General features: G+C 45.6%; 1 protein-coding gene across 1 annotated transcript in view; it reads right to left on the bottom strand.

The window, feature by feature from the left end:
* CLPB (ClpB family mitochondrial disaggregase) overlaps positions 1-27,907 on the bottom strand; it is a 147,821-nt gene that overhangs the window by 118,749 nt on the left and 1,165 nt on the right. The window contains exon 2 of the mRNA XM_005893508.3: positions 24,514-24,565. Within this exon, the coding sequence (XP_005893570.2) occupies positions 24,514-24,565 (52 nt within the window). The remainder of the gene's footprint in view (positions 1-24,513; positions 24,566-27,907) is intronic.

Genomic DNA, 27,907 nt, shown 5'->3' with positions numbered 1-27,907 from the left:
TGTCTACACAGATCTCTCCCCTATACTCATATGCCTGTCAGTTCCCAAGAACTCAGGTTCCTGATACATGTGGAAGGTATAGGTGTGGCTTCTCACTCTCAGGGCTGAGGATACTTAGACACAGGCTGGAGGCCATGGGTTTTAGTCATGGCTCTCTCAACAACTAGCTGTGTGACCTAGACAAATCTGTCTCTTTGGGCCTCACTTTTCTCTGTGGTAAAATAAGGGAACTGAATTAAATGATTTCTCAAGTCCCTGCCAGAACTAAAATCTTAGGATTTAAAATACGCACAGCATCAAAGAAGTTGAGAAGTGAACTCCTAGCAGTCAGGGGCACCAGCGTGACTTCCAAAGAAGAGAGAACTCCTCAGGTTTGCTGTCTATTGGCGGGAGTGAGGGAGTCCCAGACAGGGATACAGGGCATTTTGAGTCATTCTGGCTTGATCAGCTCTTCTACTCAGGGGAGGGAGGTACCACTTGGTTTTTCTTCCTTCCTTATGACCAATCAATACAAAGCAGCCACTGAACTTCAATCGTGCATTGTTCCATCTGGTTTCCGGACCCTTCACATGACCTGCCCTCAGCTGCAGCTGGGGAGGGGCTTGAAGGGTAGGGAGCCCTATCCCACCTGCACCAGAGGCCTGGAAGCAGTGAGCCATGCAGACGCAATCATGATTGCTATCTGGGCTACAGGGCCCTGGCTGGAGCCTCACAGAAGGTCCTGTTTACAGTAATAACAGCACCAGGCCCTGCTGTCTGAGCAGAGGCAAGGTGCCTGGGGCTAGAATCCTCCATCTGTGCCTTATCTACCCGGTAGCCGTGGGCCGGGAAGGGTGGGGCGAGGGAGGAAAGGCTGCTCTCAGAACCCGGTGGAGGTTAGGTAATTCCAGGCAGGTCCCAGGGCTACAACTCCACAGACACGGGGCCTCTCTGGCATCTTTTGCTATCAGTCCTTCAACTGAACACTCTCTTTCAAGGGCGCCTCAGGGCCTTGCCCCTAGGAATCTCTCCAGATGCTCTCATTCCTGGTGAGGCGGCCCATCCCAGCACTGCCATACCTGGACTACTCCAGAGGGCAGTGGGTGGGCAGTGAGACGGGAGCACTGGCACTTACGCAGCACTGACAACAAGGAAGGTGCACTGCGTAACGTACCTGCATGCTTCATAACCAGTTAACTTCCAATCGCATAAAGTTTTTCAGTTTCTGAATGTAAAGAAGGATGTGCTGAGATCAGTCTACCCAATCCTTTCTTTTTATAGATACACATACAGAGGCTCAGAAAGCACCAGCCTTGGAACAGCCCGATATGGACATAAGCCTGCACCTGTCTCTTCCAGACTGTGTGACTGTGGGCAGGTCATGCTAACCTCTGAACCTCGGCCGTCCTACCTTATCAGTCTGGTAACCGAGGTAACCAAAAATGTACGTGCACTTCTAGTGTTAGCTATCATCATTACCACTGTTCTATGTGTTCAAAGGCACACAGCGGAGGAGCTGTATCAGAACTTCACTGAATACTGCTGGATTAAAAAAATAAAAGCCAAAGCTGGGGGGGACCATACTTTGTCCTATCTTTCTTATAGTTTCTAGCAGGAACTTGGCACATATTAAAGTGCATAGATTATTTTTTTTTAACTTTTTATTTTGAAATTATTTCAAACTCACACAGCACTTAAAAAATAGCATGCACACACACACACACAAAACTCAGGTATATCCTTCACTCAGATTCTCATTACATTTTGCCTCACTCCTTTTCTGTTTTTTCCTAGACCATGTGAGAATTCATTTCAGACATCATATCCCTTTATTCCCAAATATTTCAGCACGTATTTCCTAGTATGAGGACATTCTCTCACAAAGCACTAACCAGTAATGATTAAATTTGGTACATTTTAACACTGACAAAATATTTTTATCTAATATACAACCCATACAAATTTCCTCAATTATCCAAACAATATGCTTTAGAGCAATCCACCCTTCACCCCAGACTCAGATATAAGCCAGGATCAAAACTGGAATCACACACTGCCTGTGCCTTCAGTTTTCTTTCATCTAGAACAGTCCCTCAAACTTTCTTTGATATATATTCATGATACACACATTTTTGCAGAATAAGGCTAGTTTGTCTGTAGACTTCTTCACTTGGGATAACAATTTATTGAGGAACCACTTCCTATTATTCACCTATTCACTGCACAAACTTTTCACGAGACTGGTTATTACAGGACTGTAAGCAGGATACCGAGGACTCTGATGAATTCTACAGTGTTCTTATCTTCAAGGTATTCACTGCATAGTTATTGGCAAACAGCTAAATTACAAGCAAGCACCTTGTGAGTGTAGTGCAGAGCAAGGGCCACAGGCATGACTTCTTGGAGGCAGAAGCATGAGCCATGCCAGAAAGGATGCGCAGAAGCACAGATTCCCTTAATGCACTCCTGGGATCTTCTATGGGAGACAGCTCTGCTTCCCCAAGCAGTATGTGCCACGGTGGGGGCTCAATAAAACACAAATCCAACAATACAAGGCCAGAAAGGGGAGGGAGTGGTCCAGGGCACCCCTATCTGGGTACCTCTATTCAGGGCTCTAAGTTAAGTCCCACTCAGCAGCTGCCGTGGTGACAAGAAGGCAAGGACTGTCTAGGCAGCTGAAGTGTGGGAAAGGGCCATGAGTGCCACCTACTGGCACCACAGCAGGCCTGTAGGCTGCCACAGAGGGCAGCTGGGTGTTGCCAGGAAGCCTGTTATCCTATGGCAGTGAGACACAGAAGTAGCCCAAATTTCTAAAATTGGGTTGGCACTTGAGCTACTACTGCTAAGCTCCAGAACCCTATGAGATTTTCAGTAAAAAAATGGACTGTGCAAAGCCAACCACAGTATCTGGCCCTCTAGATAGGAACAAAATTTGGCCTTCATTAATTCAGGTTTGTCCCAGTAACAAAGTAGGCTCTTCTCCAAGTCAGGCTCTGTGTTGAGCATTGAGGGTACAGATGAATCAGACATGGATCTTGCCCACAAGGAGCTCCTGGTCTGAACTGGTGGTGGGGAAATGGAACACAAATAAGTGTTTTAAGGATCACAGGTGCTCTGAAAGCTGTTTGTAAAGGGTCAGTGACCACACAACATGCTTAGCTCTTCCGGTCTTTCAAAACTCTTAAACTGTGGTATTCAAAAGAGTCTGTGTTTCTAGAGCAGCCTACTACGCACCAAGCACTTGACATTTATAATCTTATCTGGTCCTGTGATTAGAGAAGGAGTCATAAAGAGAGAGGATAACTGACTTGCTTAAGATCAAATAGTCAGTAAGTGGCAGCCTGGGCTGGAACCCACCCTCTCTCTATGGAACCACACTGCCTTCCAGGGTATATATCCCAACTTCTTCTCTTTTTCCACACATTTAGCCTGGGATCAGCACAAATATCTGTGGGGCCTAATCAGCTGACCCTGGTGAAAAGACCCTGACGCTGGGAAAGACTGAAGGCAGGAGGGGATGACAGAGGATGAGATGGTTGAATGGCATCACCGACTCGATGGACATGAGTTTGAGCAAGCTCCAGGAGATGGTGAAGGACAAGGAAGCCTGGCATGCTGCAGTCCATGAGGTCACAAAGAGTTGGACATGACTGAGCGACTGAACAACAATCAGCTGACAGAAAATGATAAAAAAAAAATAAAAAAGGAAAAGCCTTACATAGAAAGGAAGTTAAATGATGAATGGAGATACTCTGATTAGTTCTGCTGTCTAGAACCTTCTCCCTTGGAAGGGACCCCTTCTCTTAGACTGAAGATGAGAAAGGCCAGATCCCTTCATGGTAGTCTCCATAGTACCACCAGCACTTTCACAGCTGCATGGCAATATAACACTGTAAAGTGGTCTTGACTTTAGGTTAAAACAACCTTGGCAAACAAACCTAATCAATAGGTCTTAGAAGTATAGGAAGTCCTAGTTCTCTGCAGACAAGCTTAACAGACTCTCAGAGTATAATGCATCTGCCGAGAAAGCTAATGCAAACTCAGGCCATGTTAACAGCCTCATAAAATCTCTAAAAAGTGGATCACTGCCCTGCTCTACACAATGATAGTCACGCCACACCAGAATTCAAATAGGGCACCAAAAACTTTGTGGCCATTTCATTACAAAATGATTAGGATGAGAGAAGAATTGAAACCACAGTTTGGAGAACCAAGGTTTATTTGGCTTGGAGGTATTAACATTCAAAAGCCTGGAACAGGGAAAGGGAGCTGTGTAGTCTTAGAGGACAGAACAAGGACCAAAGAGGCAAGCTGTAGAGAGAGCTAACTACGTAACAGCAGCCCACCAGGTGTCAAGCGCTATGCCAGGTGCTTTCATAATATTACCTTGGAATTCATCACAACATAAAGCATTTTTCTAATAACAAAGTGCTGTGTGTGCTCAGTTACTCAGTCATGTCCAACACTTTGCAACCCCAGATAGCCTGCCAGGCTCCTCTGTCCATGGAATTTTTCAGGCAAGAACACTGGAGAGGGTTGCCATTTCATCCTCCATACAGAGTGCTTATGCTTACATTACTCCAACTGCCCAGAATGTCTTTCTACCCAGCTCCTTATATCCAAATACTAACATCTCCAGGCCCAGACTGAATGCCCCTCTTGTCTATAGAGACTTAACTTTTTGTATTGTACTAGAATTGTACTAATTACAATTCTCTTACCAATGTTCTTTGAAAGGCAAAGGTCATCACGATACATCACGATTCAATGCTGAATGGGGCATACTGCTCATAATGGGCCTTAAGAATAAATAAATACCAAATAAAATGTACAAATGACCAAAAAAAAAACTCATGAAAAGATGTTCAACATCATTAGCCATCAAGGAAATACAAACCAAAACCACCAAGAGGTATCACTTCACACAACGGCTCTAATAAAAAGACAGTAACAGGTGCTGGCAAAGGTGTGGAGAAATCAGAAGCCTCACATTTTATATTGCTGGTGAGAATGTTAAAATGGTATAGCTACTTTGGAAAACAGTCTGACCATTTCTCAAAATGTTAAACACAGAGTTACCACATGGAGCAGTTCTACTCCTAGGTATCTGGCCAAGATATATAAAAACATACATTCACACAAAAATTTGTACACACATGTTCATAGCAGTGTTATTCATAACGGCTGAAAAATGAAAACACAAATGTTCATCAACTGATGAATGTGTAAATAAAATGTAATATATCTATACATGGAATACTGTTCAGTCACAAAAAGGAACAAAGTACTGTACATGCTACAACAGAGGTGAACCTCGAAAACATAATAAGTGAAAGAAGCCAGTCATCAGAGGACAAATATTGTATGAGTCCATTTATATGAAATACCCGTACAGGGAAATCCAGGGGAAAAGAAAGTCAGTTAGTAGTTGCCAGAGGCCGGGAGAGCGGGGAATGGGGAGCGAATGCTGATGGGACTGGGTTTTGGTGGGGGAGGGGGGAGGTAGTGATGAAAATGTTCTGGAATTAAGACACAGAGATGGTTGCATAATCTCATGTCTATATTAAAAAGCCACTGCACTGTATCCTTTAAAAAGATGAATTTTATGATGTGTGAATTATATCTCAAAAGGAAAAAGAATAAGTGAATGAGTAAATGTTTACTCAGAGTAAGCTTATTACTCAGGAGATAGAGTATCCCTCACACCTAGAGGAGCCCAACTGCGGACCGGATGGTGCCCATCAGAGAGCCTGAAGAGGAGACAAGAACACTGGAGCGGAAGTGAGGCTGAAGACAACAGTGCCCTGGGTTCTGTCTGACCCATCAGGGGCTGTACCTGAGTCCCAGTGGCCCTGGGAAGGATACTGTTCTGCCTGCTGGACTCTGACCCGTGGGGATTCCATGGGGCTCCTCCAACTATGTGTGCTTTACATTTGGTCCTGCTCACTATCTGCAAAGGCTGGTCAAATACACAGATTTCCCAGGAGGCCTGGGCGCTATCCCCACAAACAAAAGGGCATTGAGATGGAAGCCTGAGCTCAGCCTCAGAGAGGGATTCTTATGCAGCCTTCCTGGGCCTCCCATCCACATGAATGGAGGATCATGGAGACCAGTCAGTCTGCCCAGCTGCTGGACCCTGCTGGGGAAACTCTGGAGAATAAACAAGGTTTCATTCAATCAGTCAATCAACTGGCCAGACTCCATCTGTACTGTGTGCTTTCTGAGTGCCCAATCAGCCTTGTGTGAGTAGCCATGGTGGAGGCAGGAAGAGATGCTGTCCACCTGGCTGGGACAGCATGGCCTGGGTGAGGAGACACAGGCATGAAGCAACTGTGGAAAAAGACAAGGAGGTGAAGACTCAACATGATACCATCTGGCTCAGACTTTGAGGCTTTGGGAATTTTGATAAGTTAACTGCAATGAGAAAAGCATACATTTTGCATTCATGTGGAACTTGGTTTAAATCACAGCTCTAGTCCTTATCAGCTGCAGGGTATTAAACGCACAGTTGTGTCCAACTCTTTGTGACCCCATGGACTGTAGCCCGTCAAGCTCCTCTCTCCATGGGATTCTTCAGGCAAGGATACTGGAGTGGTTTGCCATTCCCTTCTTCAGGGGATCATTCCGAGCCCAGGGATTGAACCTGGGTCTCCTGCACTGCAGGCAGATTCTTTACCGTCTGAGCCACCAAGGAAGCCCATGTGGAAAATGGTCACAGCACAATCTGTTTTGCAAAACTGCAGCAAGAACTGAAGATAATACATATACAGTATCTGGTACTCTGCCTCGTGCACATACACAGAATGGGTATCTAATAAACAGCAGCTATTACTACTAGGGAAGGTGAGCTTTCTGGAAGAGAAAGGGCTTGAAGGGGGCAATAAAATATGAATTGGATCTAAATAAAAGAACATGGGTGGAGTTGGAAGCACTACAAAAGCTAACAGGTAGGAAGAAGTAAGCTGCATGTTTAGGACCAGAGAAGCCAACTCTGACTGGAATGGGGGTTCCTGGGATGGAGGGGAGTCGGGCTTGGCTGGCAGGAATGCAGGGCGGGGAAGAGGGGAGGGGCGCTGTCAATGAAGAGCAGAGTTGAGAGCAGGAGAGATTAGGGATCTAGATTTGACATTCATTTTCAGGAACCTTGTACAGTCCTAGTAAGGCAGATTGAAATGGTTCTCCCTTGAGCTACAAAACATCTCCCTAAGCCTGGAAGCTTACTCCTTGGAAGAAAAGTTATGACCAACCTAGATATAGGAAAAGGAGTACGTCAAGGCTGTATATTGTCACCCTGCTTATTTAACTTCTATGCAGAGTACATCATGAGAAACGCTGGGCTGGAAGAAGCACAAGCTGGAATCAAGATTGCCGGGAGAAATATCAATAACCTCAGATATGCAGATGACACCACCCTTATGGCAGAAAGTGAAGAGGAACTCAAAAGCCTCTTGATGAAAGTCTAAGTGGAGAGTGAAAAAGTTGGCTTAAAGCTCAACATTCAGAAAACAAAGATCATGGCATCTGGTCCCATCACTTCATGGGAAATAGATGGGGAAGCAGTGGAAACAGTGTCAGACTTTATTTTTCTGGGCTCCAAAATCACTGCAGATGGTGACTGCAGCCATGAAATTAAAAGATGCTTACTCCTTGGAAGGAAAGTTATGACCAACCTAGATAGCATATTCAAAAGCAGAGACATTACTTTGCCAACAAAGGTCCGTCTAGTCAAGGCTATGGTTTTTCCTGTGGTCATGTACGGATGTGACAGTTGGACTGTGAAAAAGGCTGAGTGCCGAAGAATTGATGCTTTTGAACTGTGTTGTTGGAGAAGACTCTTGAGAGTCCCTTGGACTGCAAGGAGATCCAACCAGTCCATTCTGAAGGAGATCAGCCCTGGGATTTCTTTGGAAGGAATGATGCTAAAGCTGAAACTCCAGTCCTTTGGCCACCTCATGCGAAGAGTTGACTCATTGGAAAAGCCTCTGATGCTGGGAGGGATTGGGGGCAGGAGGAGAAGGGGACAACAGAGGATGAGATGGCTGGATGGCATCACTGACTCGATGGACTTGAGTCTGGGTGAACTCCGGGAGTTGGTGATGGATAGGGAGGCTTGGCATGCTGCAATTCATGGGGTTGCAAAGAGTCAGACACGACTGAGCGACTGAACTGAACTGAACTGAGATAGCATATTCAAAAGCAGAGATATTACTTTGCCAACAAAGGTCAGTCTAGTCAAGGCTATGGTTTTTCCAATAGTCATGTATGGATGTGAGAGTTGGACTGTGAAGAAAGCTGAGCACCGAAGAATTGATGCTTTTGAACTGTGGTGTTGGAGAAGACTCTTGAGAGTCCCTTGGACTGTAAGGAGATCCAACCAGTCCATTCTAAAGGAGATCAGTCCTGGGTGTTCTTTGGAAGGAACGATGCTAAAGCTGAAACTCCAGTACTTTGGCCACCTCATGTGAAGTGTTGACTCACTGGAAAAGACTCTGATGCTGGGAGGGATTGGGGGCAGGAGGAGAAGGGGACGACAGAGGATGAGATGGCTGGATGGCATCCCTGACTCGATGGACGTGACTTTGAGTGAACTCCGGGAGTTGGTGATGGACAGGGACGCCTGGCGTGCTGCAATTCATGAAGTCGCAAAGAGTTGGACACGACTGAGCGACTGAACTGAACTGAACTGAAGCCTGGAAAAGCACTGGGAGGAAACTGTGACCCAGGCAAGCTCCATTCTCCTTCAGGCCTCACAGCATCCTCATCTATAAAATGAAGTGCTAGGACACTTCTAAGGGGGGCAACTTTAGTAAATTACTCAAGCAATCCAAATTTCTGTTTTATCATCTGTGAAATGGGGCTATACTACTTTCACAGTTGTTAAGGATTTAGTAATTTAAGTCTCATGTAATGCCTATTTTAAAAAAGGCATTTAATAAACACCAGCCACTATTAGTAATAGTTAATGTTATTAAAACATTACTATTTTATGTATTTTAATATACACATACAAAGAATACATGTTAAAAATATACAAAATTATACTGTTAAAGTAATATGCTAGAAACATTAAATGAAACTCTGACTAAATGTGGGTTCTTAAAAAAAAGTAATAAAACTAAGGTGATAGGTTGGGTTTTTTTGCTCCACCTTAATTCATTTACCTTGTGTTCATTAGTTGGGTCTTTCTGAATGATCACACTAGAGCTTAATAAAACTGTAGAGGGTAAAAACTGAATATCCAGAAAATTCTATCCATTATCTTATTTTGCTAGTTCAGGAAAAAAACCTGGTATAATTAATAACACTCAAAAACAACCCTTACTACGCACTGAGCACCTAGTAAATATTAGGCATAGCACTCGCTGGTTTTTCTCATTTAATTTTCTCACTGAATACTCACAGCAATGGTGTGAGGTAGGTCAATCACCATCCCACTCTGCAGATGAAGAATCTCGGGCTAGAATCTTAGCCTACTTTCCCAAGGCCACAGAAAGCTAACAAATGGCACAGCTGGGATCCAAACCCTGTCTTCTGAGACTCACCACTGGGAATCAAAGCTTGTTTCCTCAGACTCTGAATTCCTTACTGCCAGGATTCCTGCATCACTATGAACAAAGCTAGTGGAGGTGATGGAATTCCAGTTGAGCTATTCCAAATCCTGAAAGATGACACTGTGAAAGTGCTGCACTCAATATGCCAGCAAATTTGGAAAAGTTAGCAATGGCCACAGGACTGGAAAAGGTCAGTTTTCATTCCGATCCCAAAGAAAGGCAATGCCAAAGAATGTTCAAACTACCGCACAATTGCACTCATCTCACATGCTAGTAAAGTAATGCTCAAAATTCTCCAAGCCAGGCTTCAGCAATATGTGAACCATGAACTTCCAGATGTTCAAGCTAGTTTTAGAAAAGGCAGAGGAACCAGAGATCAAATTGCCAACATCCGCTGGATCATGGAAAAAGCAAGAGAGTTCCAGAAAAACATCTACTTCTGCTTTATTGACTATGCCAAAGCCTTTGACTGTGTAGATCACAATAAACTGTGGAAAATTCTGAAAGAGATGGGAATACCAGACCAACTGACCTGCCTCTTGAGAAATTTGTATGCAGGTCAGGAAGCAACAGTTAGAACTGGACATGGAACAACAGACTGGTTCCAAATAGGAAAAGGAGTACATCAAGGATGTATATTGTCACCCTGCTTATTTAACTTATATGCAGAGTACATGATGAGAAAATAGATGGGAAGCAGTGAAACAGTGTCAGACTTTATTTTTCTGGGCTCCAAAATCACTGCAGATGGTGACTGCAGCCATGAAATTAAAGATGCTTACTCCTTGGAAGGAAAGTTATGACCAACCTAGATAGCATATTCAAAAGCAGAGACATTACTTTGCCAACAAAGGTCCGTCTAGTCAAGGCCTATGGTTTTTCTGTGGGTCATGTCCGGATGTGACAGTTGGACTGTGAAAAAGGCTGAGTGCCGAAGAATTGATGCTTTTGAACTGTGTTGTTGGAGAAGACTCTTGAGAGTCCCTTGGACTGCAAGGAGATCCAACCAGTCCATTCTGAAGGAGATCAGCCCTGGGATTTCTTTGGAAGGAATGATGCTAAAGCTGAAACTCCAGTCCTTTGGCCACCTCATGCGAAGAGTTGACTCATTGGAAAAGCCTCTGATGCTGGGAGGGATTGGGGGCAGGAGGAGAAGGGGACAACAGAGGATGAGATGGCTGGATGGCATCACTGACTCGATGGACTTGAGTCTGGGTGAACTCCGGGAGTTGGTGATGGATAGGGAGGCTTGGCATGCTGCAATTCATGGGGTTGCAAAGAGTCAGACACGACTGAGCGACTGAACTGAACTGAACTGAGATAGCATATTCAAAAGCAGAGATATTACTTTGCCAACAAAGGTCAGTCTAGTCAAGGCTATGGTTTTTCCAATAGTCATGTATGGATGTGAGAGTTGGACTGTGAAGAAAGCTGAGCACCGAAGAATTGATGCTTTTGAACTGTGGTGTTGGAGAAGACTCTTGAGAGTCCCTTGGACTGTAAGGAGATCCAACCAGTCCATTCTAAAGGAGATCAGTCCTGGGTGTTCTTTGGAAGGAACGATGCTAAAGCTGAAACTCCAGTACTTTGGCCACCTCATGTGAAGTGTTGACTCACTGGAAAAGACTCTGATGCTGGGAGGGATTGGGGCAGGAGGAGAAGGGGCGACAGAGGATGAGATGGCTGGATGGCATCCCTGACTCGATGGACGTGACTTTGAGTGAACTCCGGGAGTTGGTGATGGACAGGGACGCCTGGCGTGCTGCAATTCATGAAGTCGCAAAGAGTTGGACACGACTGAGCGACTGAACTGAACTGAACTGAAGCCTGGAAAAGCACTGGGAGGAAACTGTGACCCAGGCAAGCTCCATTCTCCTTCAGGCCTCACAGCATCCTCATCTATAAAATGAAGTGCTAGGACACTTCTAAGGGGGGCAACTTTAGTAAATTACTCAAGCAATCCAAATTTCTGTTTTATCATCTGTGAAATGGGGCTATACTACTTTCACAGTTGTTAAGGATTTAGTAATTTAAGTCTCATGTAATGCCTATTTTAAAAAAGGCATTTAATAAACACCAGCCACTATTAGTAATAGTTAATGTTATTAAAACATTACTATTTTATGTATTTTAATATACACATACAAAGAATACATGTTAAAAATATACAAAATTATACTGTTAAAGTAATATGCTAGAAACATTAAATGAAACTCTGACTAAATGTGGGTTCTTAAAAAAAGTAATAAAACTAAGGTGATAGGTTGGGTGTTTTTTTGCTCCACCTTAATTCATTTACCTTGTGTTCATTAGTTCGGGTCTTTCTGAATGATCACACTAGGAGCTTAATAAAACTGTAGAGGGTAAAAACTGAATATCCAGAAAATTCTATCCATTATCTTATTTTGCTAGTTCAGGGGAAAAAACCTGGTATAATTAACAACACTCAAAAACAACCCTTACTACGCACTGAGCACCTAGTAAATATTAGGCATAGCACTCGCTGGTTTTTCTCATTTAATTTTCTCACTGAATACTCACAGCAATGGTGTGAGGTAGGTCAATCACCATCCCACTCTGCAGATGAAGAATCTCGGGCTAGAATCTTAGCCTACTTTCCCAAGGCCACAGAAAGCTAACAAATGGCACAGCTGGGATCCAAACCCTGTCTTCTGAGACTCACCACTGGGAATCAAAGCTTGTTTCCTCAGACTCTGAATTCCTTACTGCCAGGATTCCTGCATCACTATGAACAAAGCTAGTGGAGGTGATGGAATTCCAGTTGAGCTATTCCAAATCCTGAAAGATGACACTGTGAAAGTGCTGCACTCAATATGCCAGCAAATTTGGAAAAGTTAGCAATGGCCACAGGACTGAAAAGGTCAATTTTCATTCCGATCCCAAAGAAAGGCAATGCCAAAGAATGTTCAAACTACCGCACTGGTGCACTCATCTCACATGCTAGTAAAGTAATGCTCAAAATTCTCCAAGCCAGGCTTCAGCAATATGTGAACCATGAACTTCCAGATGTTCAAGCTAGTTTTAGAAAAGGCAGAGGAACCAGAGATCAAATTGCCAACATCCGCTGGATCATGGAAAAAGCAAGAGAGTTCCAGAAAAACATCTACTTCTGCTTTATTGACTATGCCAAAGCCTTTGACTGTGTAGATCACAATAAACTGTGGAAAATTCTGAAAGAGATGGGAATACCAGACCAACTGACCTGCCTCTTGAGAAATTTGTATGCAGGTCAGGAAGCAACAGTTAGAACTGGACATGGAACAACAGACTGGTTCCAAATAGGAAAAGGAGTACATCAAGGATGTATATTGTCACCCTGCTTATTTAACTTATATGCAGAGTACATGATGAGAAACGCTGGGCTGGAAGAAGCACAAGCTGGAATCAAGATTGCCGGGAGAAATATCAATAACCTCAGATATGCAGATGACACCACCCTTATGGCAGAAAGTGAAGAGGAACTCAAAAGCCTCTTGATGAAAGTCTAAGTGGAGAGTGAAAAAGTTGGCTTAAAGCTCAACATTCAGAAAACAAAGATCATGGCATCTGGTCCCATCACTTCATGGGAAATAGATGGGGAAGCAGTGGAAACAGTGTCAGACTTTATTTTTCTGGGCTCCAAAATCACTGCAGATGGTGACTGCAGCCATGAAATTAAAAGATGCTTACTCCTTGGAAGGAAAGTTATGACCAACCTAGATGGCATATTTCAAATCAGAGACATTACTTTGCCAACAAAGGTTCGTCTAGTCAAGGCTATGGTTTTTCCAGTAGTCATGTATGGATGTGAGAGTTGGTCTGTGAAGAAAGCTGAACGCAAAAGAATTGATGCTTTTGAACTGTGGTGTTGGAGAAGACTCTGGAGAGTCCCTTGGACTGCAAGGAGATCCAAACAGTCCATTCTGAAGGAGATCAGCCCTGGGATTTCTTTGGAAGGAATGATGCTAAAGCTGAAACTCCAGTCCTTTGGCCACCTCATGCGAAGAGTTGACTCATTGGAAAAGACTCTGATGCTGGGAGGGATTGGGGGCAGGAGGAGAAGGGGACAACAGAGGATGAGATGGCTGGATGGCATCACTGACTCGATGGACGTGAGTCTGAGTGAACTCCGGGAATTGGTGATGGACAGGGAGGCCTGGCGTACTGCGATTCATGGGGTTGCAAAAAGTCGAGCGACTGAAATGAACTGAACTGAACTGAGGATTCCTGCTAATGATATGAAAACCTCTCAGGCAGACCCACTGACAGAGGCACAAGAAGAGAACCACTTTACATGCCTTAGTAGGACTTTGGGCCTGGGACCCTTTTCCAAAAGGAGGAGAGGGAAGGAACCAGGATGTAGACAAGTTTAAGTTCAAAAGTAAGATTTTCTGAGACAGCAGAACTGTGAAGCAAACTGCTAAACTGAATACGGTAAACCCATAACATATCAGTTTGACTAATTTCAATATTCTTACATTTCTCTGTTCCTCACTGGTAGGATTTGTGTTATGGCCATGACTGAGCCGGGCCTTTGGAGAAGCAGCACTTGGGCCATAACAATGGTGGCTGGGAGACTGAGCCAGACAGCTGCCCCTGCTGGGGAGCCCTGAGGGACTGCAGTTTTGCGTCCTCACTGCCTCCGTGGCTAGATCAGTGCCCAAGAAGATGCTGACACACACAGCTGGTAGGCGCTCAGAGTGGTTCCCAATGTTTCTCAGCAATCAGAATTGATGTGCAATCCCCTCCCAACCACACCAACTCAGCTGCCGCTGCTTCACACTTGCTTTGTTGTTCCTCCCGCCATGGGGCCTCTATAAACAAAAGTTTCCTCTGCCAGGAAAGCTCTTCTTGTCTATTCACCTAAGTTAACTCCTTCACTTCCTTTGGGAATTTTTCCCTGGCCAGAGGAAATCTCTCAGAGACACTTGAGATTCTCTATATCATTCCTTTGCAGCATTTGTGACAGCTGTAATTTCATATTTACATGATTAATGTCTGACTAAGCTTTAAGCTTCATGAGACAAGGTCTGTACATTTTTGGCCTATCACGGATCCATCAGGGCTTAGCACAGTGTCAACACACAGTAGGCGTTATTTGTTGAATAAATAAATGATTGAATTAAATCACCATTTTAATTTTCTTTTTCCCTAGGGGATGTCAATTCTTTTGTTTACAAGTTTATTATGACTGTAAATAGCTACTAACATTTGCCTAACTCCTACCATTTACAAAACACTTTAAAAATACTCAATAAATATTTGTTAACTATTTACGTGAACAGTGATAAACAACACAGCAATGGTCTGCCACCTCCAAAACTCACAGTAGCGTGTGTGTGTGTGTGTGTGTGTGAAAGAGAGAGAGCGAGAGAGAGAAAGAGAGAGAAGGAAACAGATGATCCATCCCAAAAGAGGGTGATAAGTGCTATCACAGAGGAAGTATAAAAGTACTTGGAGGGCTAGGGACGGCTTCCTGGAAGACGTGACACTGATGACCCAAAGGATGAATAATTCTCTAGACCACAGGAGTTCACCCTCCTGGAATTTTCATGAGTTCCTGGGAGGGTGGCCTGGCAAGTATCTTACAGTCAGGGTTACTGAGGAAGTTAAGGGACTACCAGCTCAAGACCACACAGCCAAGAAGCAGTGGGGCCAGCACTGGAGGCTCCACCGCAGGGCTGGGCTTCCCTTCAGGGCATCCCTCCTTGCCGCAAGCCACTGCAGTAGGCCCTGGCTGTTCTTTGCTCCTGGGCTTGGCCAACAACCTGATCCTTCGGGGTTCTCAGCAGCTGACTGGCTGTTTCCACAACTCACCTACTCATAAAGTTCTGAAAAAGCTGCTAACCCAATCTTCCCCAGTAGTTTTCTATCACCAGGGAGCAAGCAAACAGATTCTGTTTAAGTTCACACCTCAGAAAACATGCCAGACCACGGACCACTCTGCAAAATTGCTAGGCTGGTAAAGGCCCACTTGAGTAAGCCCTGGAGTTTCAGTGCGTGATCTGGACCCTCCCCAAAGGGCTCAGTTTTCTCTGTAGAGTTTAACACTGAGAACTATATTTCAAAGTTCTCAGTGGGGACCTCATTAACAAGATGTTGAAACAAAGATTCGAAAAGGGAAGGTCTGTGATTTATTAAAGGCTTCTCTGGTGGCTCAAATGGTAAAGAATCTGACTGCAGTGTATGACAACTGGGTTCAATCCCTGGGTCGGGAAGATCTCCTGGAGAAGGAAATGGCTACCCACTCCAGTATTCTTGACTGGAGAACTCCATGGACACAGGAGCCTGGTGGGCTATAGTCCATGGGGTCACAAAGAGTCGAACATGACTGAGCGACTAACACTTTAATTTTTTTCATGATCTATTAAGAGTCCCAAAGACAGTAACTGTGACAGAAGTGGAACTTAGGTCTTCTAATTCTAAAATCCTTGTATTTTTTTTTTTTTTTTTTGGTAACAGTATGCTGCCTTCCAACATCCCAGCATTCAAAAAGAAACCTGTGTAGGTTATACCCTAGCATTCAAGAAACACTCATAAGCTTCAAATTACAAGAGTGATGCCAGTGCGGCCTTGACCTTCAGTCTAGAATAAAGCTTTCGTTTCAACCTACTGCAAGCCACAAGAACATTTACATATTTACTGGTTAAGAGAGTTGGATGTTTTGGTTGCTCTCATGCCATCATTAATATTTTCCCATCCAGCCAAAGTGATACAACAATCGATAAATAGCCTCTCAGAGGCCCCGAGACAGCCAAATGTATTTACCAGCCAGGGTTTTTGTTAATTAGATAAAATCCTTGGATCAACGTGCAGAACATTTACCTATATTGGAGCTAAGTACATTCTGGACACCTTAATCCTGGCACAATGACAGCAAGTGCCTCAAGCCCCAAGCTGGGGCATCCGGGGACAAGAACCAAACCAAGCCATCAATGCAAAGCTAGAATAAATGTGTTTGGCCTCCAACAAAACTCAACCCTTTCTTCTTTCCTGTGTTGCAAATCAAATCAGACTTTTTTCCAAAGGTATCTAATAAACAAGTTTTAGCTGGTATGAAGTACTTTAATGTCTAAAACCATCAAACCAGAAATCAAAACAAGATGTCAAAACAATCTTTAGACTGATCTTTGAGGCAGCATAGCATGTACAGCAGGAAAAGTCAGAAGGTTCCATTCAACTGTCTACTTGACATCACCACTTGAATTTCTCACTGAAATGTTAAATTCAACATGTTCAAAACTGAACTCAATCTTTTCCTCCCAACCCAGTCCTCCTCCCCCAGCAGCTTCATCTCAGAGAACGGCAACAGCATCTCCACCGCTGATCAAGCCAGAAAACAGAAATTCATTCTTAACACCTTCTTCTCCCTCATCAACTATATGCAAATTCATTCATTCAAGATTCACTTACTGAGTACCTCCTACATACCAGGCACTGATACTGTTCTGAACATCACCAAGTCCTGTCTAACTTACCTCCTCCATCTCTGCTACTGACACCTTACTCCAAGTCACCACCTGCAATCATCCTTTCTGGTCTGGACTACTTCAGTCACTATCAACTGGTTTTCTTGCATCCACCACAGCTCCCTATCAATCTATTCTCCATGGAGCAGCCAGAGTGATCTTTTAAAATTACAGATCTAGATCATGTCACCACATGTCTCTCTCTCTCTTTCTATCACATACACACACCTTAAAATTCTTCAATGGCTGCCCACTGTTCTTAGTAAAAATAAAAACCATTACCATGGCCAACAGATCCAGTGTGATATGGTCCTTGCTTAACTCCCCAACCTTATTTCATGCCCTCTCCCACTTACAGTCCAGTCATTCTGGACTTCCCTCAATTCTTTTCCATCTTTTCTTGACTCAGGGCCTACTGTCCTTTTAACTCAATATTCTTCTAGCTTTCTCGTCATCCTTCAGAGTTCACTTTAACCTCACTCAGATGCTTTAGCTTACTGATAACATACCCCCACCCTCCACCCCTCTCATACTCAAGGTTAGACTCCCAAGTGTCTTGTGCTTCACTTTTTAACAAAGTTTTACTGAGATATAATTCACACACCATAAAAGACATCTATTAAAAGTGCACAACTTGTTTTTAGTAGATTCAGAGTTCTGTGATCTTGACTACCAACCCCAGAACATTTTCATTAGCCCCCCCCAAAAAAACTCGACCCATTAGCAGTCATTCCCTATTCCCTCCCAACCCCAGCCTCTCCAGTCCTTGGCAATCACCAATCTACTTTCCGTCTCTATAGATTTGTCTATTCTGGACATTTTATATAAACTGAATCATTTAATATGTGGTCTCTTGTGTCTGGCTTCTTTCACTTAGCATAATGATTTCAAGGTTCTTTAATGTAGCACACAGGCAATATTCATATTGATTAATATTCCACTGTATGCCTATATCGTACTTTTATTTACCCACTGATCAGTTAATGGACTTTGGGGCTGTTTCCCTCTTTAGGCTATTATGAATAATGCTGCTATTAACATTCTTGTACCAAGTACATCCATGTACGTTTTCATTTTTCTGGAGTACACACCCAGGAGTAGACTTGCTGGGTCATATGTTTAATATTTTGAAGAATTGCCAATTGCTTTCCAAAGCAATTACACCATTTCACATCCCCACCAGCAATATTTAAGGGTTCCAACTTTTCCACATCCTTACCAACATTTGCTATTATCTGTCTTTCTGATTACAGTCATCCTAATGTGTGAGAAGTGGTATCTCATTGTGGCTTTGATTAGTATTAAATATCCCCAGAGAAGGGAATAGTTGCCCACCCCAGTATTCTTGTCTGGAGAATCTCATGGACAGAAGAGCCTGGTGGGCTACAGCACATGGGGTCTCAAAGAGTCAGATATGATGGAGTGACTAAGCACAAGCACCCTAATACTAATGATGTTGAGCATCTTTTCATGTGCTTATTGGTCAATTTGAATATCTTCTTTGAAGAAACGTCTATTTGGATCCTTTGTCCACTTTTAAGTTGGGCTATCTTTTTTATTGTTGAGTTTCCGTATTCTTAATACAAATCTCTTACTAATTTGCAAATATTTTCTCCCTTTCTGTGGGAGAGACTTTTCACCTTCTTGAAAGTGTTCTTTGAACACAAACATTTTTACTTTTGAAGTCCAATTTATCTCATTTTCTCTTTGATTTCCTGTGCTTTTGGTGCCATATCTAAGAAGGCTTGCCTAGCCCACAGTCACAAAGATTTACTCCTATGTTTTCTTCTAAGAGTTTTATAGTTTTAACTCTTACATTTAAATCTATGATCCATTTTAAGTTAATTTTTGTGTACAGATGAGGTAGGGCTACAGTTGTATTTTTTTTACACGGCGATATCCAGTTGTCCCAGCACCATTTGTTCAAAGGGCAAATTGTACTTCATTTTAAAGTACGTAACTGTAACTGCATAGTCCCTGGCTCCCAGTTGGACTGTAAGTATCAGGAGGGCAGGAACTGTGCCCATCCTGTTCACCACTGTATCTCCACACTCAATCCAATACCTATCTCCTAATAAGCACTCAGATATTTTGGCTGAACATAATACATTTATTATTAACAATAAACACGAACAACTCTATTATGAGTTATAGGTATTATCATTTCCACATCACTTAGGCTTACAGAAGTTGGGCAACCTGTGCCTTGTTCTGCTGGTTCTCAATTTTTGACTTAAGTATTCCCTCCTCACCTGAGAAGCGGATTAGTGAGCTCCTCAGAGCAAGGACTGCTTCTCCTTCCTCATTTTGTTGCCACCAACACAAATTCAGCTCAGGGCTAGGCAGAAGAGACAGGCTGGACAGATGAGTGACTGAGGGACAAAGGGACAATGCTCTCCATAACCAGGTCCCTACTCATCTCCAGTGTCTCCTGGCCTCAGACCCTGATCCAGCAACACCGAACAGTGTAACAGTATACAGCTTCCCCTCCTCACCACACACGTAGGCTGTTTCTTGCCTCAGCCTCAGTGCTATCACTTACACTGTTCCTTTTGCCTAGAATGCCTTTGCCTTCTATTTGCTAAACACTCCTAATATTTTAAGACTCTGATCAGGCGTCATTTCCTCTGGGACATTTTCTCCGGTCCGCCCAGTAGATGAGGGCCATATGCTGGGCTCCTGTCTCAGCACTATGAGTGGACACAGACTAAGGACCTGCATAGTTACTGGAGAGCATGGTGTCTGTCCATGAATCCTCCAGGCAAGAACACTGGAGTGGGTAGCCATTCCCTTCTCCAGAGGATCTTCCCGACCAGGAATTGAACCTGGGTCTCCTGCACGGCAGATGGACTCTTCATCATAAGAGCCACCAAGGAAGCCCTCCTGTCTCAGCACAGATCATGCTGCGTTACCAGTCTTCCCCAGACTCCTTAATTGAGGGCAGCAAGTGTGTCTGGTCAGTTGTCCCTGATGCCAGGTAAACCACCCAGCATGTGGCAGGTGCTCAGTAAGCTTTCATCAAACAAACAAATGAATCCTGGAGAGAAAGGGCAGGAAGTCTGAAGTTCAAGACTGATACCACCATATTTCCTTCATTTAAAAAATGTTTGTGCCGATGGAAACAACTGAGTTAAGCACTCAGCAGAGCCCTAGCTCCCTGCTGGGAGAAGGGAAGTGGGCAGGGGTATAGTCTTTCACCCAGATTTGTTCGAAAAGAAATGTGATCTCTGCGGCAAGAATAGGAGGCCTCACTACTCCCAGCCCTGACAGCTCCTCACTCGGCTCTGTCCGATCCTGGACAGATGTGCCTTCAGACTGCCCTGGGCCCTAGGTTTCGGTTGAGTGGTTCCTGAGTCCAGGAGCCAGGCGTGGAGTGGGCTGAGCCCAGGAGCAGGGCCACCTGCTCACGCTGCCGACAGGTGGGATGGGGCCTCAGGACCGGGCTCCCACTCCTGAAGAGCCACAGCTGGACCTGCAAACGATGTTTAAGTGCCTTGGGGGAAGAAGGAAACAGCTGCCACACAAAGAGAAAGGAGAGGAGGACGGGAAGAAAAAGAGATCCAGTCTCCTTCTGATATAGCCAGCTGGAGTTTGAAAATAAGACTCTGGACTGTCTGCTTCCGGTTTGCTAGAAAGTCAGTAAAAAGTAGCTTTCCCCAACTTTCACTGTACTGGAAAAGAGGATAAGACACGTGTGGAACCAGACCTTGTCCCTGCCATGGGGAGGCACACAATCCAGTGTTTAAGGTGAAGGCCAGTCCAAAGTTCCTTAATATAAAGAAGAACATGGTGAGTGGCAGAACCTTCCCTGTGCCTTTAGCCAGGCAGGCCCACACCACGAATGGTTAGCCAGCTCCACGTAAAACAGGCAACAGTGCCCACACTTCAGAGCTATTGGTTTGATCATCTCACGCTGCCTGAGGATCCCTCATCTGTTCCTGATTTGGGCAGTGTGTGAACCACACTGGTTTTCCTGTTCATGGGCTGAGTGCCTCCTCAGTCCTGATGTTCAGCCCAGCTTCTCCCACCTGACCTCCAACTTCTCTACTAGTAAAGCAGTCTTCTCCTGCATGGCTGGCACGGCCCTTCCTAGATGACCTGACCACCAACCCCCCTCCACCCCCGCCCCCGCCCCCACACCAGGCCAGCAGAAGGTGCAGGGCAATGGGCAGATCACACTCAGCTGGGAGGAGTCTGAAGTACTTGAGCGAAGGCTGGGAGGCTTTAAGCAAAGGTGTAAGGAGCACAGTGTACACACAGCGGTCTGTGTGGAGGGCCCACACCTAGAACCCAGAAACTGCAGATTCCAGAGTATGCGTCTAGAAGATGATGAAACTCCCCACCTCCGAACAGAAGAGCTTTGGATTGCTTCCCTTCACTAGCAAGAGCTCTCCCAAGGCTCTGGGAAGGTAGGGGATCATCAAGGCAGAGGCACACACAGCCCATAACCCAGAGGGGGACAGGAGAAAAGGGAGGGAGAGACAGCATTACTCCAGGTCTGAGTTTTATTCCAAATACTGATTTGACCACACAGATCATACACGTGGTGACCCAACTGTGTATAAACTATGAGTAAATATTTTTAAAAATTGAGAATGGAATTCTATCCTGGTATTAGCAGCTCTGTTGGGTAGAGCTAAAGGCCAGGACACAGATAGGAAGAAATTAATGGTAGTGTTAAGCACCTGTGCAGAGTCTGGAGTGTAAAAAGGCTAAATAAACAAGGACCTGTGGTAGGAATTCAAGGAAGTTTCCTTCAAGCAAGGGTGGTCAGGCTCCCACTTCATGTAGGTGCAGCTCTCTGAGCAGGAAGAGCTGTGATTGTTTCCTTGAGACCACATGATGAAGGTGAAGGGAGACTGTCAGTTCTGAGGGGCCGGGTCTGTGCCTTGCTCATCTCTGCCTCCCTCACAAGGGGTGAAGGGAGATTCTGACTGAGTCTTCATGATCAACAGGGATAGGACAAGAGGAGGCAGGAGAAAAACACACAAGAGACTGTATGTTTTTAGAGACTGGGGACATACAGGGAAATCCTTGCAGACACTAGCCACATAGGCAAGAACAAATGTTCTGAACCACACACATATCATAAATTCAATCACTTTCTGTAATTTGAGGGTGGGAGGTTTAATCGTTATTAAGAAAAATGTGTATTTGAAAGAGCTAAATCAATCAGCCCTTGGGGGTTAAGTGAAACAGGAAAGGAATACGTCAAGGCTGTATATTGTCCCCCTGCTTATTTAATTTCTATGCAGAGTACATACATCATGCAAAATGCCAGGCTGGATGAAGCACAAGCTGGAATCAAGATTGCAGGAAGAAATATCAGTAACCTCAGATATGCAGATAACACCACCCTTATGGCAGAAAGTGAAGAAGAACTAAAGAGCCGCTTGATGAAGGTGAAAGAAGAGACTGAAAAAGTTGCCTTAAAATTCAACATTCAAAAAATGAAGATCATGGCATCCAGTGCCCACTTCAAACAGATGAGGAAACAATGGAAACAGTGATGGACTTTATTTTCTTGGGCTCCAAAATCCCCGCGGCTGGTGACCACAGCCATGAAATTAAAAGACGCTTGCTCCTTGAAAGAAAAGCTATGACAAATCTAGACAGCATACAGAGACATTACTTTGCTGACAAAGGTGCGTACAGTCAAAGGTGTGGTCGGTTCTTCCAGTAGTAATGTACAGACGTGAGAGCTGGACCATAAGGAAGGCTGAGCGCCGAAGAATTAATGCTTTTAAATTGCAGTGCCAGAAAAGACTCTTCAGAGTCCCTTAGACTGCAAGGAGATCAAACCACTCAATCCTAAAGGAAATCAACCCTGAATATTCATTGGAAGGACTGATGCTGAAGCTGAAGCTCCAATACTTTGGCCACCTGATGAGAAGAGCTGACTTGATGGAAAAGACCCTGAGGCTGAGAAAGACTGAAGGCAGGAAGAGAAGGGGATGACAGAGGATGAGATGGTTGGATAGCATCACCGACTCAATGGACATGAGTTTGAGCAAACTCCGGGAGATACCGGACGACAGGAAACCTGGTGTGCTGCAGTCCATGGGTTCACAAAGAGTCAGACACGACTGAGGGACTGACCAAAACAGCCTCCCCTGGTGAGAACAGATGCTTTCACAGCCCTGCTGCTCTGCACATGCATGGCCTGTCCTGGCTTGCCAGAGGAAAGCAGCAGCCTGGCAGCAGTCACCTAGCGGTCATCAACAGGTGACTAAAGGGTCAGCAAAGGCCTTAAATGAGGGGCACAGCCAGCTGCCACCCATCGTGCCACCATACTGCAGCAGAAGGAAACGATGCTCATCTGTTTCTGAGGGAATGAATATGCCAAACACTGCCTGCAATTATGAATGGCTCTTATAACAGCAAGCTGACATCTGTGCTTGGTTTTTAAGATGCATCATCGCATGTTTATTAAACTACTGCTCCATCATATTTATTTGGCTACGAAACAACTCCCAGCCCATACTTCCAAAAGTGGTTTATTAAAAACTAAGCCTTGAACATTAATACTCAAAAGCACCCTCGAGAGTCAATAGTAATATGGCAGATAAAATGAAAGGGAATCAAAGCAGTAAGTCTTGATGGGGGCTGTGGCTGCCTTTCAACACTTTCTTTCACGTTCAGGCAGTTGGAGTGGGGAGGAGCACCACGGGTGTGCGGCGCTGGGTGCGGTGATAGCCACTCCAATCACCTAATTTCCTGTCTAAAATGTGGACATGGCGGCAGGGAAGGGAGGGTGTCCCACGGCCACCTAGCTCTACACAAAAGGCAGTGGAAAAAAAAAGGCCAAAGTTCAGTAATGCCGGGCACCAAGTTTCACTAAGAATGAAGCCTATGCCCCTAACGAACAGCCCCACGTTGATGGCCCATGTCAGAGCATCCATCCAGGACAGACTCTATTCTGCCCTGGCACCTGGCTGAGGCCTGGGTCAAGTCCTGTCCCTGCGGAGGAACAAGCCTCCGATCTAACTGGCTGCTAGTGGTCGCTAGGGGAACAGATGAGCTAGGTAAGCTGGAGAAATGCAGTCAGCCCTCAGACAGGCACCCAGCCCCGCAGGCAGGTGGCTCTGGCAGAAAGATCTCTTCCAGCTCCCTCCCAAACCTCCAAGTGTCTCCACTGTTGCCCACCCGCACTCCATCTGGTCAATAAGCAATTACCCGTGGCCAATCCCACAGAAACAAGAACAAAGAGGAAGATTCACGGAGGAACCCACAAGATGTAGGAGGGATCCCAAACCACGCCCTCAGAAGAACAGAACAACTGAGGGATCGGGGCTGTTTGGGGCCAGAAAAAATGACACAGGGGCTGACTCTCTACCTTAAGATACCTAAGGGCGGGGGCCAAAGGAGCCCAAGTGACTCACTGACTACAAGGAAGTGAGTTTGGTTCCCAGCTCAGCGTGAGGATTTCCTCCAAGGCATCACCACCAGAGCAAGGGCCCCACCCCACTCAGGCCTCCTGCATGGGAGGGCAAGGCCTGGGGTTTGATACTCACCTGCTGACTTCTTGGACATTGTTGGCTCGAGCAGCTTCCATCAGGGCTGCATCTGAAGAGAGAGGGGGCACCAATCAGATCCCTGGCCAACCCTCAGAGCTTCCTGGTGGGCCCAGAAAGACAGTGGAAGGGAAGGCACTTCAGATACATGGGCTTTAACAAGTAAAAAGATGCCAAGATACACAAAGAGAAAGCTAGTCCTCCCCTGTCCACGTGAAAGCCTCTGTTAACAACCTGTCTTCCACATCTTTCCATTAGAGCCCAGACTCAGAACTCTCATCACACAGGTGATCCAAGGAATGTGTTAGTACCACGTGTGGCCAACAGTAAACGTGTGTGAATGCCTTCGCCCTTCATTAGCTATAAAGCTCTGCAGGTTTATGTAACTATCATACATTATTAATCATCCCCCTACCTTGCCCCACTTTCTCTTCCAACTTCAGTTTACCAGCCTAGTTTTGAATCTTAATGTTACAGGTCACAAACCTAGGAGGAGGACAGAATAGGGAGGAGCAGGCAGGGGTGTGGACCCCTCCGAGAGTGGAGAGACCCTTGAGCAGGAGCCAGGCTCCACCACAGCCCGTCCACTGTTCACCCTGTTCTGTGGCGGCCTTTCCCCCCTCAACACCAGCTTCCCCGACTATAAAGCAGAGGCACTAATCCCTGCCCTGACAGCCTTACAAGGATGCTAAAGAAATAACGGTTGAAAAGCCTGCAGACATCCCAGTGCCAAACCCAACGAAGGGAGAGCCAAAGTAGAGGATTCCAATCCATCCCTTAGGAGTCACCAGGCCTGGTAGAAAGGCAATGGCAAGCTTGGCCTGGCCTGGGCAGCGTGTGGGCTGTTGGCACCACCTTGTGGCCATGAGGAAAAGCTGCCAACAGCAGAGGCACGTTCTCTCTCCCAGGAGGCTGCAACACTGAGCTCAGCTGGTCCTGAGATCCCACTGATGGGCACCAGACAGACTCAGACCCAGCCTTGTCTCAGGGAGCTCTCAATCCAGCCAAGAGAATCACCAAGTGAAACAGAGAGGAGGCACTGGGGCAGGGTGGAAGAGCAGACCTGGGTCTGGTCTTAACTCTGCCACTTACTTGCTGTATGACCTGGCTCACTCACCTAACCTCCTGTGTACAATACCCACCTTATCAGACATATGCAAACCAGTCCTGTGGTTCAGACCGATGCATAGGCCTCCATGCCACCTCCTGCTCTAGGCTCCAGGGCCAGGTCTTCCTCGGTTCCCCAGCTGCTCCCCCAGCATACACCCAGGCATGCTTGGGCAGCCCCCAGCTGGAAGGGGAACAAGCCTTCCTCAGATACTGCAGTATTCTCTCTCCCCTCACTCTTTAAAAAAAAATAGCTTCTGCAAGGTCCCAGAGGGAATGAGGAATGAACTGAGATTAGAACCGGGGTCCCCTGGCTCCTAAAGGGCAGTACTGATTATGCTGCACTGAGGGCCTTGGCTCGCAACTCTCAAGTCAGGAGACAAGGGAACTGGCAAGTCAGAAGCATTGGGACTGGTCATGGTTTGGTAAACGTCATATATTTTGGTAAAAAAAAAACCCCAGTGTCTTTTGCTGGGGTTCATATGCCACAGAGTCCAATCTGGAGCCCCCCAAAAGCTCTGAGGCAAGACCTTGGACACTTTCTCCCCATCTGTCTAAACCTGCTGGACTTGGGACATTCCCTGCTCATCAATTTTCCATGGCTTTCCATCACCTAAAGAATTTCAAACCTTCCAAACCCTCATGCCTGATATCCAGACCCTACCCCATCTGCTCTCACCTCATTTGAAAGACTTCCTCTCCTCCAACCAGGCTGGACAAACTGCTAGCCTCTAAACGTACTATGTTGACCTGAGCTTTGTTCCTGGAAACATCTGCATAGAATACAAACCATCTTGTGGAACATTTACTAAGTACCTACACTAAATACCAGGGACTATGATGGACAATGCAAAAGTATTAGGAAAAGGAACTGGCATCAACCTGAAAATATCAAGACGCACTCCCTGCTCTCAAGGAGCTCACAGTATCACTCTCCTTTTCATCTCTTGCCTTATCCTTCAGAACTCAAATTCAAATTCCCCATCCTCAAGGAAGGTCTCCAATCATTCAGGAAGGCTTTCCTGACCATGCTGGCCTTCTGATCCCCCAAAACACACTGTCAGATGACTCACCAGATGCACAGGTCTAATGGCCCGCTGCTGCTGCTGCTAAGTCGCTTCAGTCGTGTCTGACTCTGTGTGACCCCATAGATGGCAGCCCACCAGGCTCCCCCGTCCCTGGGATTCTCCAGGCAAGAACACTGGAGTGGGTTGCCATTTCCTTCTCCAATGCATGAAAGTGAAAGTGAAGTCGCTCAGTCGTATCTGACTCCTAGCGACCCCATGGACTACAGCCTACCAGGCTCCTCCATCCATGGGATTTTCCAGGCAAGAGTACTGGAGTGGGTTGCCATTGCCTTCTCCGATAAAGGCCTGCACCGTCCCCTTAACTGGCATTGTGTTAAGTCAGGAGTTCCACATCAAGCTTTAAAGTAGGCGCACAGAGGGTATTCATACCTCTGTGGGTGTGGAAGTAACAGAATCATAGTGTGCCTAAGCTAGAAGAACCCTTAGGAGCTCTGTTTCAACACCCTCATTTTATAGATGAGGAAACAGGACCATGAGAAAGAGCAGAAGTCCAAAGTCATGTGGCAATTAAAGGTAGACCAAAACAAGACCCCAGGTGACCTTACTCCCTGCTGAGGCTCTTCCTATACAGCTGGCCACATCCTGCTGAATAAACAAATGAACATCAAGGGCGTCCCTCCTCTTGGTCCAAAGTCTCAGAGCTTGGGATGCATGGAATCTTGAAACACCATGCCTCACTCTACTCTCTGAGGAAGAGCTGAGAACCTGAGTAGCTGGATTCATGTAGGCTAGAAGTCTAGCTCTCTGCCTGATCTCCCATTCCCTGCTCGGCTCCATGCACCTAGGGGTGATGCCAACCTGGGTCAGCCAGCCCCCGTGGTTGCTCTGGTTCTCTAGAGAGCCACCTCCCTGTATTCCTTGTCCTGCCAACTTCCCCACATAGCAAGATCACCTCATGCCTGAGACCAGGCACAGCAGAACCCTAGGAGTCTCCCTGATGAACACACCCACACTGCTGAACTTCAAAAGGAATCAGAATAACAGCACTGTAAGAGACCTGAGAAATCACCCTTCACCTGTGGGGAAACAATCTAGAGAGCAGAGCCAAAGTTGGCACTGAAACCAAGTCTCTTCCCTTCTTAGGCCATGGACCCCAAGGACTGTAGCGTGCCAGGCTCTTCTGTCCATGGAATTTTTCAGGCAAGAATACAGAAGCTGGTTGCCATTCTCTACTCCAGGGGATCTTCCCAGACCAGGGA

Source organism: Bos mutus, chromosome 15 (genome assembly GCF_027580195.1).
Source record: "Bos mutus isolate GX-2022 chromosome 15, NWIPB_WYAK_1.1, whole genome shotgun sequence".
Lineage (NCBI taxonomy): Eukaryota > Metazoa > Chordata > Mammalia > Artiodactyla > Bovidae > Bos > Bos mutus.
The sequence above is the reverse complement of the archived record's forward strand: the minus strand, read 5'-3'. Positions and strand labels throughout refer to the sequence as shown.